The 15,358-nt window shown below is 32.0% G+C and overlaps 1 protein-coding gene across 1 annotated transcript; it reads left to right on the top strand.

Annotated features, from left to right (window-relative positions):
- Nucleotides 1-11,109: 11,109 nt before the first annotated feature.
- LOC110111356 (AT-hook motif nuclear-localized protein 20-like) lies at nt 11,110-12,470 on the top strand. The gene has a single exon (XM_028696751.1). The coding sequence runs from the start codon at nt 11,409-11,411 to the stop codon at nt 12,174-12,176; it is 768 nt and encodes a 255-aa protein (XP_028552584.1). The 5' UTR covers nt 11,110-11,408; the 3' UTR covers nt 12,177-12,470.
- The last annotated feature ends 2,888 nt before the right edge of the window (nt 12,471-15,358 follow it).

The raw sequence follows: 15,358 nt of genomic DNA, 5'->3' as shown, positions 1-15,358 counted from the left end.
GTATCAATAAATTCTTTGACAACAGTATGATTTCATGCTTGTTTATTCAAATTTCATAGTGGGTGCATGAAAAATTCAGCAGACATTACTTGACATGTAAATAGCTAAACAAAAGAAAAAATTGAAACAAAAGTGACCAAGGAAAACCTGTCCCCCTGAATTCTTGTCAATATTATTACTTATAAAATATTATGGAGTTGTGATGCTTTGTTCTAAAAAATGTCATAAAGCTCTAACATAGCTTTCAGCATGTACTAGTTATGATTTGAAATCCTATAATGAAAAGCGTTCGATTGTGATGTTCTCTATTAGAACTTTCAAACCTTATAATTAATCATTGATCTTCAATGGAAGGTTAAATGTTCATATCTTACCTAAAAAAGAAACACTTTTATGTAATTTAGTCTTGGCTGTTTAGTGTCGAAATACAAGTTATTTCTGATACTTGAAAGGAAGGCTAAATGAGAATTGAAAAATATCATACTCACTTTTCTTTTTAGCGCTGGATCGAAGAAATTTTAAGGAATGGAGGAATAGGTGGAATTGGTTGGTGGAATGTGGACCAAGACAAAATTAAATTGAAAAATCGGAGCAAAATGGTCTATAAAACGGTATCTTATCTTGCCACAAGGGTCGATGATTTCTTGAAAGGAGAATTCGTCCGCTCTAAGAGATGAATTCCCCCGCCATGCAAACACCAATCCTCTTGTGTGATAGAGTTTAAATGCCATCTCTAGAGACAATTTGACATAATTTTTTTAAAAATCAACATTATCTATTTGGGATTGTCATTGAGTGGGGGTAGTGTATATATCGAGAAGCGTAAACTTGAATTTTATGGGTAGTTAATTAAATTAGCATTAGGATTTTAAAAGAAAATTTTAAATTTAGGGTTATAAGAATATTTTAATGATAATAATGTATAAGTGCCCACTATTACCATAAAATTTAGAGTTTATGGTTGTAATATAAGTAGTAGTTAAAATTTTGAAATTCTTAACTTTCTTATATCTCATAATTGTATGTGTGTTTTTCTCGTCTCTTGAAGACATTCTTTTCTTAATAACATTTTATACTTTCTAGTTCCACCATATAATCTTATTTGATTTATTTCTAAACTCTTTTAGAATCTTTTCTAGCAATTTTCTTAATATTGTTAGACATTTAACAATAACTAAAAATATCAGAAAACATAAAAGAAAATTAACATTTAAAAAGGTTTTATATGTTCATCCACTAGATAGTTACATCTTATTGTGGCTGTTGTAGATTTCATTATGGTTTGATTGTAAGAAAATTTATAACTAATTTCTTAGATACCAACCTATGAAAACCTATGATGCACAAACATGGACACGGCGACACGGATACGACATGACATGGACACGGGACACGTCAATTATTGAAAATATTAGGACACGGTATTATATTTTTTATATTTAAAAATAGTATATAAAAATTAAATAAGTATAATTTTAAAAATAATTTAGAAATAATGAATCATTTAACAAGAATTTGTGCTTAATTAAAATGATTAATATCAGGATGTCGAGAGTCGAATGTCGATGCAGTTTATCAGTCATCGAGAGAGGAGATGAAAATACCTTCACTTCCATAGAGAAATGAAAATGAGAATATTCAATGAATGGGGTATAAAGTGCGGGTGATTGATTTGGTATTGTGGATAGGAAATACGAAATTTAGTTTTTATATTTTAAATAAGTAAAATTTTTAAATACAAGAAATTATATTTTAAAAAAAATTTATAAAATATTTTAGATACGTGTGTCAGACACGTGTGTTAATTTTGTAATTAATAATTTTTTAATCTGACACGTTTTCAGCATGTCCGACACGTGTCAGAGGAGTGTCGGACACTGCACGTCTCTTTGAGGAGAAGTGTCGATGCCTCATAGATGAAAACTTATAAAGAAAAACCCTAAACTTAACATTGGCCTAAATTCTAAAGGTAAAGAACAATATCATTCAAATTAAGTGGTTGGTGGCAATCTTCAAAGTAGGAAGGAGAATCATTGAATTGAAATCTATGCCTCACCTATCTCAAAATATTAGAAATGAAACTGATGCTTCACCTATCTGGAAGGTGTGTTGAACTTGTGTTCTATCTATATAATGTTTGTTTTTTTTTTCTTATAACTAGCTTTCTGGATGCAGACTGATCTATGATATCTCCTGCGATGATCAAAATTTGAACATAAATTCTGCTTTTTTGAGCACCCTGACCTCTTACTCTTTGCACTTTTCACATATGATAATGATATTCAAATCACAAATCTCTCTTCCCTACTAAACTATCTTGCTCCAGAATTCTGCTTTGGAATGCTTCAACCATTTATGATTGAATACTGATATGTTCATGATATCGTTCCAGGTTAGATCGAATCAGGTTGAATGAAGGGTTGTTTAGGAATTATGTTATTTTTCTTTTTCTTTAATTAGTCTTGGTTGCTAGGGTTTGGGGATTATCTTGAATTTGGAAGAAATTTGAGATCTAGGGTTTGTCTTCTTGGGCTCTAGGTGTTGTTAGAGATTCGGAGAGTTGTTTCTTCCTCTAGAATCAAAGAAACTTATATCTTGTCTCACTTTTATTGTTCGTTGAGTGAATTGAAGAAGTTTTCCTTGTGTTTCTCTCCAATATTTTGAAATTCCTGCATAATTTTTGCTGTTTTTTCTCTGAAATCAGCATATTTCTCGCTATTTTTACCAATTATTGCTAGGTTTGCTTGCGAACTCAAGTATTTACCTTAGGGTTAGTTGCGAACTCAAGTATTTTCTATTAGAATACTAATTTAGCTTAATATGATCAAGACAACTACAATATTTTGTTTAGTAATTTTTATGTCAAAGAGATTGTGAGGGCTTGGCCTTTTTAAAATTAGGCCAAATTAATAGAATAATCTATAGAAGCAAAAATACTTATCACAAATTCATGAAGACAACATTACATTTTTTTAATAAAATATAAATAAAAAAACATTATAAAAATGCATTAACTCATCTGAATGAAAGAAGCTTTTATTTAATCTGTGGTTGCCTCCAAAGCATACGACATCAAGATGAGTCTCATTGTCCATACAAAGTCCAATCACTACACATATAAAGACTAGAAAATTATCTTTTATTGATCTTTTTTTATGAATGATCATGATAAGTTCATAACAAAGGCTTCCCCACATCCCAAAATGGATAATGGAGAAGAAATTTGGTGGGGAAAAGGGACTAATTTGGAAATTTTCTAAGGTTTCTGTATCCATTTTTGTTTTCATTTGGTGCCATTAGTGGAAGAAATGAGGCCATGGCATTGAAGAACATTAGCTGCTGAATGCATCAATCACTGTTTATATTTTTTGGTGGGTGGGAGGCAATATGTGGCCATATGGGTCTTGTCATTGTAGGACCCTTTTGCTGTTGGCTTAATTTTAGCTTGTAGATCAGCTTCCTTTTGAGGAAATTCTTATGATGGAAGTAGTTTATAGTCAGCTTAATATATGAATTGCTCGGCATCACTGTGTATCGGGTGATGTGGCACGTTTTGGTTGGTCTCCGGACCGTCCGGCGTCTGCACAGAATAATTTCTCCAATCCAAGGCTGGCGCAAGTGACTGTTAGAGCAATTGATAGTGTTGTTGAAGTTATGAGCTATCTCTTATCGCTGCCACTGTAAATTGACTGCTACATCTTGTTGTCGTCACTATAAATTTCAATATTATTTGATTGTAGATAAAATATAACTCTTAAATTCTCTTGTAGTATATAAGACCCTTTGATCTTTTATAAAGAAACAAAAAAAAAAAAATAAAAATATTAAAATGATTCATTGACTCTTTATGAAAGACTAAAATAGTTTCATGTATATTAAATGACTATTTTGATCTCTAAATTCTTTAAAACGATATCAAAATAGTTACATCATGGGATTATTTTGATTCCTTTTTAAAGACTTTGAGGGGTCAAAATAATTTTTTAATATAATTGAAGATTATTTTGATCCTTCATAAAGAGTCAAGAGACTATTTTGATATTTTTCCAAGAAAAAAATATTGAGTAGCTGAAAAATAAAATGAATATTTTAGATTGAAATATCTGCACAGCTTCCTGTAATTTCTATTGTTTTGTTTCATTTACTGTTCAAAGTCATTGAACCATCTCTCTGTGGGTGAATATTACGTCCGGTCACCGGACGTCCCGACACCCAATCCAGAGGCACCATGTCATCCGAATACACTGGATCCCGGTGTATTTTTGTGACGTGGTGCATTTGGATTGGTGTCCGGACGAATCCGGACACCGGACGTAATGATTTGCCATCTCTGTGGGTTTCTTTTAGGTTCTGAGTCATTTCCTACAGCTACTGCTAGTGGACTAAGATCAATGGATTTATTCTAAAGTTTAGGCTAAAGGGACTTTAAATTGGGATAATTCTTTCCATCATTGACTCTCAATCTCACAAAATGTGGAATGATGCTGTACTGCCTCAATGGATCTTATTCTCTATGGTTGCTTTGAGCTACTGAGCCCTAAAAAAATATTTTACTTCTTTTGTTACTTGTCTTTTAGGGTTTCAGATTAGGGTTTATAGAGGAAACAAATGGAGGTTTGGTTATATGTTTATTTTGTGATCAAAATAGGATGGAGAAAGAATACACAAATATTTAATTAAATTCAGAAGTAGCTTATATGCTTATTTTGGAGGTGTAAGTGAGCCGAGCTGACTTAAGCTCGTCTCGTTAACGAGCATATAAGTCGAGTTTATTGAGCCACGAATTCAAGTTTGAGCATGTACTTGAGCTCGTATATTAAATAAGCTCGAACTCGAGTTCAACTTAGCTCAGCTCGTGAGCTTATTGAGCCGCTTAATTTATTTAAAATATAGTTAAAAATTAATTTAAATTAGTATTATGTAATATAGTATAATCTTTTTAAATTATTTCTATATTAAACATAAAAGTTCTAAAAAAATTGAAAATTTTATTCAAAACTTAAGAAATCGAACTCAATAATCAAGTCAAACTCGAGCAATTGAGCCGAGCTCAAGCCTATAAAAATTTTTAGCGAGCCAAACTCGGGCTTAATTAGTAAATGAGTATGAGTCGAGGTTGAGCTCAATAAGAACTAAACAAGCTTAACTCCAATAGGTAGATACTCGACTCGACTTGTTTATACCCATATCCTTTTCCTGCTTTCATGATGTTATTCGTACCTAATAATTTCTCCTAATTTTATTATAATTATGGTGAAGTTATTTTGTCAGATTTTCAAATTTTAAATGGGCAATTTTTATTATAATTTCAAAATTGTTATGCATATACGTGTTTAATATATAATAGAAATTTAGATGGATCAATAATCTATTTTTAATTTAAATCATTAAATCATAATGAAATTCTCAGCTGCACATTTTTTGATGAAAAAATATATGTTTTTTTTTAACTTAACATATTTTATAACAATTTCATCAAATATTATAAACCCACTGTGGCCTTATTATATGATTATTAGTTCAATTAATAATTATTATTTTAATTCCAAAACTTATAATTTTTTCATAATTGGCCTTATTTTAGGGGTGTCAATATTTGACACAACACGAAAACCCGACCCAAAAAATTCGGGTTGGACCCGACCCGTTTACCCTGTTTGATAAACGGGTTGGGTTCGGTTGCCGGGTCAACCCGAAAACCCAGCTTATTTTAGTTTCGTTTGGGACATATTTTTATTATTTTTTAGTACAAAAATTTCTAATTCAAAATATTTGTGCTAAAAAATTGCTTTAGAAAGCAATAAAAAAACTGCGGGACGACTTTCTTATTGTTTTATGAAACAATTTTTTAGTATTAATTTTTTTAGTTTATGATTTTTTTGCACTAAAAAGTTATTTTTGAAAGCAGTAAGAAAACTTTTCCAAACGAAAACTTAATCAAATGTTTCTAGCATCATTTCTATAGTGTGCTGGAGTTCTATGGGGATTAAGCTTAGGGGTGAGCATTTGATCAGTTTGAAAGGATTAGTCCTGGATTAGTCCAAAGATTCATTAAATAAAGTGATTTTGGATTTGAAATTTGAATTTTTGAAAAATTGAATTAATCATATTTTGTCCATAAGCGAATCAAATAAATTCAAAATATAATTTAGTTTATTCATTTCAATTTTAATTTAATTAAAATATAAAATTGATAATAAATTTAAAGGAAGAGTTCACTATAACTATTGAATAAATGGAACTACTAGAAAAATCCAAACAAATTCACAATAAAAACAAACACACACACATGATGAATACCGTCCTTTAATATACTGAGTCAGATCAAACAAATAGGCTCGATTCGATTTGATTTTCTTATTTTTAACCAGTTAATACAGAACCCTAATGGGACCTAAACTCGAAGGAGAGGCTCAAAAACATTTGAGATTTGATAAGTATCTGATATTTTTTTAGTCAAAACTCATAAAGCGGTTTACACGTTAATATAAAAAGAAATTATCAGTCCTTAATGGGATCAGAAGCTCACTACTGTTGAGAAAGAAAGTTAAATATATCTCAAACTCTAATTTTGAGAGACTTAAGCAAAAATAAGGCTGAAGTAAGTATTTTAAGGAAAAATAATTATCAAATAAATCACAAAAGGCCATATTAAAATGGGAATATTAGAAATGAGTCAAATAAAAGGGAAAAAAAAAAAGGAAATGCTAAGAGATAGCGTATGTCATATTCTATTCAGTGGCATTATACAACCATATGAATTTAGAAACAATTTAATAAAAAGAGGGCACTTTATATACACTTTCATTTATATAGTGTCACATTTATCTATTGGAAGGATGAGTGAAAAAATTAGGGTTTTCCAAAAGTTCAATCATTTTAAAATTTACTAAATGAAGATATAAAAGCTAACAATCTCGATCATAAACAAATAAGTAGTAATGAGTTCTAGCATAGACATAATGTAACTAAGGAGAGGATAAATTAAAATGCATTTCCAAAATGACTACGAATATTGATAGTAGACACTAAAGGAAAATCACTCATTTCCAGCAGACTTTTTCATCGTAAATCAATTAATTTCGAAAGAAATAGGGGCCGGGTTTCAGTGGATTTTCGACTGAAAAAAATCTGCCGAAAATTTAAAAAAAAAAAAGCAAAAAACTTCCCGCCTAGCCAACAACTTGCAAGCCTGCCGGCTCGCCAGCCTCTTGATTTCTACGTCCGATTGGAGGCCAAATCGCGCCAAAAAAAGAGAAATATCAAGCAATTATACCGAGAAATACCAAACAATAACGAAGAATACCATCATGTGAAGACCAAATACCGAGTTATACCGAGATATACCGAGCAAATACCGAGTTGTACCGAGTTTTTTTACTTTTTCACTCGGTATTAATCTTCACAAAGCCGTATTCCTCGTTATTATCAAATAATATCTAGCAATACCGAGCAAATACCGAATTTTTTGGCGGGATTTTGCCTCCGACCGGACGATGTTCCTCTACGTCCTTACAACGGACCTAATAAAAGTTCCCTTGATTGAGACTCAAACCTGCTCATCCAAGAGGATAATGCAATGCCTATCCACTTAGCCGTAAGCAAAGATTTATTCAAAATTTTAATATTTTATATTTATATTATAATTTATAGAATATTAAAATTCATAATTAATTAAAAATAAATCAAAATAATCAACTTCATATTACGGTCGAAATTAAAATTTTTACCATAAATTCCTACAAATTTAAGCATCGAATTTTCTGCCGGAAATAAGCATTTTTTCTATAATGAGAGGCAACATGATTTTTGTAGTTCTCTGAATCAATGCTAATTATGAAGATAAGGGATTAGGAGAACTTCTTTCAGAGTAAAATTAATCAACAAAACAAATATCAATACCAATAACTATCAAATGGCATCAACAACCATCAAAACTAAACATGTATGATAAATCCTACCTTCCATATTTATATTGTATTGTTAACAATCTAATTGAAGGCTTAGTGGAGAAAATTTGGAACAAATTAAATATTAACCTCATCAAACTTTTCACATGGCCAGAGACTAGAAATCAATGGAGAAGAGAGCAAAGGTACACCTTCAATTTTGAAATGACATAGGTGATCGATTTTATAGAGTAAGGCTTCATTTGGGACGGCTTTCTTATTGCTTCGTAAAGCAGTTTTTTAATACAAAAAATTTAATTTTTGTACTAGAATGCATCATTAAGAAGCAGTAAGAAAGCCATCTTAAACAAAACCTTAGGCTTCATTTGAGACAACTTTAGACCACTGTTTTTTTCCTACTTTTAAGATATTTTTTTTAACTATAAAGCAGAATTATGAAGCAATAAGAAAGTAGTCCCAAATGAAGCATAACTAAAATAAGTAACCATGATAGTCTCTATTTAGGATTAAGTTAAAAAGTTACGTACGGGACTACTCCTTACATAAGAGCTAAGGCTTCGAGATAAAAGAAAAACTTGCACTTAACAAAATCACATTAACACTTGGCTTAAAATATGAGTTTTATTAAAAAGAAAAAAAAATAAACATAATCAAATTAAGCAAATAGTCTCTATTTAGAAAATTCTCGATATCACATTATGAATTTCTATAAAATATCTAAAGATGAAAAATCAAGAAATTAGATTTCCCCTTCTAAATAATGCTCACAATAAGGCGAAATTATTACATGCGGTTACCGGGCGTTGTCCTAAGGCTAATCAGGACGCTTCACATCGCCAATTTATTATGTACTGCTATGTATCAGGTGATGTGACGCATCCCGATTAGCCTCTGGACGGTCCGATAACCACACGTAATAATTTCACCACATTAAGATTAAGAGAAGTTTTTATCTAGTACTAGGTCTTGAGATGATTACACCCACAAATTAGATGAAAACTCAGGCAAAATGTGAGACCCATTCAAAATAATGACATGTTCGATAAAAATACACAAATGATCAAGACTCTGTAAGATTTTGAAGCATCATTCAAATCTCTAAATTATTTTTTGACCTAATATATTTTGAAGCCATTACTCGCCTTTTTATTTAAGTTATCACTTTGATTTTTTTTTTTTAAGTTCTTAATTTGACTTTGTATCTACAAATTATTATTTGGTTTATTACCTTTTGAGTAACAATTCAGTTATTTAATTATCTTCGAAGAAAATGTCAAAAGTTAAAAAAAAAAATGCTCAGCCAAATTTGCCCTAAAAAGATCACAACTAAAAAAAATATTAAATCAAAATATATTTATATATAAAAAAATGAGAAGATGGACTATCAAATTTAGAAGCTAATTACTTTAAAATAAAGCACATTTAAATAGATAAAAAATTTTAAAAATTCCTAAAAATTATCCTCTGATATTATTTTATGTTTCTATTTAAATGCCATATTCTTTTAAATATTTTCTTTTAATTTTGATCATATATAAAGATTATCAAAAGTGTCCTTTTGCAAAGAGCCAAAAGTCAAAGATCATTGATTGGATTTAAAATTTCAGAGGATTATTTAAAAAACTATATCTTAAATTATGATGAAATATATAATAATAATAATAAATTATTATGTTAGAAAAATTAAATGAAAACTTTTGTTTTTTTCTTCCAGCAGATAGAATTAATGACTTGACAAAAACTCAGAATTTTTTTTTTTTCCTTTTTTTGTTGATTGATGCAAAATCTAATCAAAATATATTTGCAGAAAATATAATATCAAAGAAATCGAATATAATTAAAAATAATAATAATAATATTTTGTAATCCACTGTGTGTTCCCTTTCTTCGTCATGAGAATAGAAAACAATGAAGGCATTGAGAGCTTGAGATAGGGACTTGCTTCCTACCTGACTCTGCCCCTCGGCCCTACCAAAGAAAAAAAAACCCTAATTTATAACATCCCTTCATTCATTCTACTTAGGCATGAAGTGCTAGCTCCTCATTAGAAGAAAATAATAATCGGATTCAATTATAAGAATTATAGAAGTCGAGCGTCCACAAGTTAATAGTTGTAATTCAATAACAGTATTGGATATTAGCAGTCATGCTACAATTGTTGGACGACGGAAGTCAAGCGATGGTGGTCGTGATTGTGATGGTGATCGTTGGCAACGATAGTCAGAAAATACGATAGCGCGCTCTCTCAACTTTTGAACTCTGCCTTAATAGAAAATAAGATCCCATTTATAACTTTTTTGAACCAAATCGTTTTGATAAATTTGATCAGAATCCAAAATACTCTATTGAATGATCTTTAACAATCGGATTCAATTATTTATATTATTACAATTAATAATTTCTCCAACTATTGAGCTGAGTCCAAAATTTAGAAAACTTTTAGCTCTTTAAATAATAAATATTTACTAAATGGGTCAAGTTATATCTCAAAATTATTGATTTACTTTAAGGTGAGTAAGATATTAAAAAATATATTACGCACACCTTTAAAAAATATTTAAATTGAAGAACTCTTATTTATCAAAATTAAATCAAATGATCAAAATTTTCTCAAAATAATTTAAAAAAAATTATGTTAGGATATTATATCATAAATTAGATTATGATGAAATTGAAAACTATTAGATACAGTTATCTAAAAAAAAATTTAAAATCTAAAACGTATTTATATCAAAATTTAATGAAAATAGCAAATTTTTACTCAAAATTTTTCTCAAAAAATTATGTGAGAATATTTTAATACAAATTATATTATAATAAACTTAAAATTTTTAAATGAATTTTAAGATTAATATTATATAAATATAAATAAATAAATTATATTTTATTAATTTTAATCTATCCAATAAATTCCAAAATTCCATAATACCTCAATATAATTTTCTCTACTTTCTCATATAATACTCAAAACAACCAACTACTTCAAATATTATATGCCACACACATAGAATAATAGAGTTGAGAGAGAAAGAGAGGAGATAGAGAGATAAAGAGAGGAGATAGAGATAGAGAGAGAAAGAGATAGAGATAGAGAGAGAGAGCATCTTCCATTAAATTAATATACAGAACACCACCCTTAGCCCTTAGGGTAGCTAGGTCTTCATAGTTGTTGAGCTCTTATCTAACAGAAGAGCCTCTTCCCCTCCTCTTGTTAATCTCACCTTATTCTCTTCTCTGCTACTTCTCCAGAAATCTAGTTACAGGTTAGCGAAGCAAAGCTCTCTTCTTCCCCATATCTACTTCTTATCTTCTTCCTCCCTTTAATATTTCTTCTCCCTTTTTATTTTCCTTCCAAGATCCATCGAGCTTTAAAATCATCCAAAGCTGGCGAATAACCGTTGGTGGGCCGGCCAGCTAGGCCTCGCAGCTGGCCTCGGCGGTGGAATCAATGAACCGGCGTCCTCCGGCTCCTCCGGTCCTGGAAAACTCACCCAAGAAATGAACATCGGTCTAAAAGACCCCTCCGATCCAAGCCGCGCTACCGCGTCCGCCGACGACCAAGACGACGAGAGAATCGACAACGAAGACGAGCCCAAAGAAGGAGCCGTTGATATCGGCAACCGCAGGCCACGGGGCCGTCCTCCGGGCTCCAAAAACAAGCCCAAGCCCCCTATTTTCGTGACTCGTGACAGCCCCAACGCGCTCCGTAGCCACGTCATGGAAGTCGCCGGCGGTGCCGACGTCGCCGACTCTATCGCCCAGTTCTCCCGCCGCCGTCAACGCGGCGTCTGCGTGCTAAGCGGAGCCGGCGCCGTTGCTAACGTCACCTTACGTCAGCCCGCAGCCCCTGGCGCCGTCGTAGCTCTTCGCGGCCGGTTCGAGATTCTTTCCCTAACCGGAACGTTTTTGCCCGGCCCGGCTCCTCCTGGCTCCACCGGACTGACCGTTTATCTCGCGGGCGGGCAGGGGCAAGTGGTCGGGGGCAGCGTCGTGGGCCCTCTGGAAGCTGCTGGACCGGTTATGGTTGTCGCCGCCACTTTTTCAAACGCAACTTATGAAAGACTACCCTTGGAAGAAGAAGAAGAAGCAAATGAACCCGGCGGGCAGCTTTCCGGCAGGTCCCCTGCCGGACTCGGCAGCGGCGGAGGATTGCTAGACCAGTCAGGTATGCCTATATTTAACCTTCCGCCTAATCTGATGCCCAACGGTTCCGGCCAGCTAGTCGATGCCTTTGGACCATGGGCTCATGGCCGGCCGAATTTCTAAGATCGTTAAGAGAAGCAGAAGCAGAAGAAGATGAAGAAGAAGAAGATGAAGAAGAACGAACATGGAAGCTAAGAAGAGTGTTTGTATATGATTATTGATCGATTATGAAATCGAGGGGTGAGACAGTTCTAATTACTTTCTTTATGTTCTTAATTTGTTAGGAATAATGTGAAGGATTTGGAGTGCTTTGCAATTATATAAATATAAATCTACATAGCATGGTGGATGGCTGACATAGATGGAGTTACAGTTCTTTGTATCATATTGTTTGGAGTTTGTGATGAGTCATTTAGGAAGGAGAGATGAATAAATTTGATCATTTGGTGAAAGTTAGATTTATATGGACTTATGATGCTTTAATTCATGAAAGAAATGCATGTGTGATTATGTTGATGCAAGGCATGGAGGTGGATTCCAGGAGAAACTATTACGTGCAGAGTCCTGTCGCAAGCTACGTTCGGTCGCAAGCTGCGTCCGGGATCTCTCCGCATGTAATAATTTCTCGGATTAAGGAGGTAATGATTAGTTGTTTCTAAATGATTTTTTTTCTATTTTCTATAGGGAACTATGGCCTAATAACTCATGTGATTGTGTATTTAGTAGCTTGATAGTAATCTATTTTAAGACTTTTTTTATGATTTGAATGAGTTTATTCATTGGGAAGGGAAATAAAGGGAGAAATTAGTGTTCACTATATATAGACTTAGCCTTTCATGTTATCTAAGTTAGTAGCCTTTTATTGTGTTGTTCTTTGAACAATCTTCTTTTCCTTTTGATTGTTTAGGTCATAAAATAGATATAGTTTGTGAGTTTGAGTTGAATGATTAATTCAATCATAAAATTTACTTATTTTCTTAAGGTAATGCCTTCTGCACTTACTGTGTTTTAAGTGAATTTTTCTATAAAAAAGAAGCTTATACTGAAGAAAAACATGATATAGGAGTGGTTCAATATCCAATTTTTATGACAAATTTTGTTCAGAGAGAGTTTTGGAAGGAAAATGTACGTTATGTTATTAAGATTTAGATACATATAATAAAATTCTTATATATTTAATTTTTTTCTTAATGAGAATTGAGCATAGTGTACCATATATTGCTACAAAATATATTTATTTTTGGGAGTCTTCTGAGCATTTCTTATTTTCCCATAAGACTAGCTTTAAATAAATCTGTGCATGCATTAAAAAATCAATTGAGAATTGAGCATTTCGAGGCTTTGGTTTAAGATTCTAAACAACTCCAAAGCTGCTTATGTGCTTAGTTTGGTACTAATTAAATTATATATATAATATTGGAAATTATACTTAATTAGTCACTAATCACCACTGTATAAACTACTAAGTTAAAAGCCAGCAGAGGATAACCCAATAAACCAACGGGCTTAGCTGGATTGGTGGACGAGCATGGTTGGGAACCCCTCAACTCATCTTCGATTCCCCTCTCACTCAGCGCAACTCATTAAGTAGGAATAAAATAACTGCGGATTCTGCGCTTGAGGGGCTTGTTGCATGTAGGCTCGTCGATGGATTAGTTACACCGCCATGCATCTCCTATGGGGGAGCTATTATTTTGTGCGGACTCCGGATGGTCCCGTCCGGTTACACGCTCGGTCCCAAGAACAGTATATTTTTTAGGTAACGTGGCACATTTTTATTGGTCTCCGGACTCCGCACAAAATAATAAATCCCTATAAGGGGTGGCAGTGGGTAGATACTTCATTCCCAAAAAAAAATACAAAATCTCATTTGTCTGTAAAACTCGTACTCTTTATGGTTAATACCTTCTTCCAATGCTATCTATATTTGATTTGTCCATTACTTATCTCACTGAAAAAAAAGAAAAAGAAAAAAAAAAAACTCATCTTCAGCTTATCATTTACATGACACAAATAAGAGGACTGTATCATATATATATATATATATAATTTCACCAAATTTTCTATGAAAAAAATGATGTTCAATGTGTGTTTATCTAAGCGTTGCAGGAAGCACCTAATTTCTGCATATATTGATTTTCAGACGGGCAGATTTTTCCATATCTTATTTGTCATGAAAATCATGTCCCCTATTTTTATTCAAAATTATTTTCATGAATATTATGTCCACTCTCTCTCTCTCTCTCTCTCTCTATGTTCAGCAAAAAAAATATTAGTAGCTTAATAATTAAGTAGCCATAGGTAGAGAAGAGGGGAATGTAGGGACACATGCCTCTGTCCCCTCACCATGTAGTTTGAATATGTAAATTTGCAACTATACTTTTCATAAGAAGTTATTGTTAATTGAGATGTCCTGTCTAGATATATTTTACACAGTAACGCCCCTCTGAAAACTTAGCTCAGCTCCACCTTTGGAGCAGTGACTACACAAAAGTCTATTGGTTTCACAATATGAACCCACCATCTTCATAAATGAGGAAAAATTATTACGTGTGTTATTCGAATGTGCTTAGAAGTTAATTCAGATACATCACATCATTTAATATATAATATATTGAATAACGTGATGTGTTTGGATTGACTGCCGGACACGTTCTTACACCGCAAAGAATAATCTCTGGTAAATGAGAGCTTATATGTAACTTAATCAAATCTTGATAGCTACAATCAACAGTTTTTTAGACTAAAATTTAACATTACAGTGAAAGAATGCATGGCCTAATAGTTATTTGAGAAAGTTATGCTTTCAATCATGAATTCTATTCATATATTTTGATTTATGGCTCATCATTCTTCAAAAAAAAAAACAGGTAAATAGTCACTTTTTCCATAATTAAAGCTAATATGCAATGATTCATTGTTTTTTTACATATATTGGTTTGGAGGATTAAATCAAATGTAGTTCTTAAAAGAAAGTAAATACAATTATACATTCAAGCTATTAAAATAGGAAAAAATAGATATTAAAAATTAAATAAAAAAAGAAGATGAGTAGTTTCAAGCACCTATTATAACAAAAATCTCTCAAACATAGTATATGATTTGATATATTTTAAGACAATATAATTTTAGGTTTAGCTTGGGACAACTTTCTTAATTATTGCTTTCTAAAATAACTTTTTAGTACAAAAATTTTTAATCTAAGAAATTTTTAACTAAAAAGCTGTTTTAAAAATAATTAAAAAAAACTATCCCAAATAAAACCTTAATTTGGAGTTTTGCTTTACTTAGTGATCACTTTAGCT

Source organism: Dendrobium catenatum, unplaced genomic scaffold, assembly GCF_001605985.2.
Source record: "Dendrobium catenatum unplaced genomic scaffold, ASM160598v2 fragScaff_scaffold_841, whole genome shotgun sequence".
Taxonomy (NCBI): Eukaryota; Viridiplantae; Streptophyta; class Magnoliopsida; order Asparagales; family Orchidaceae; genus Dendrobium; species Dendrobium catenatum.
The sequence above is the reverse complement of the archived record's forward strand: the minus strand, read 5'-3'. Positions and strand labels throughout refer to the sequence as shown.

Coding starts and splice junctions, on each gene's coding strand:
- LOC110111356 (XM_028696751.1), top strand. CDS start 11,409: ATGAACATCGGTCTAAAAGACCCCTCCGATCCAAGCCGCGCTACCGCG.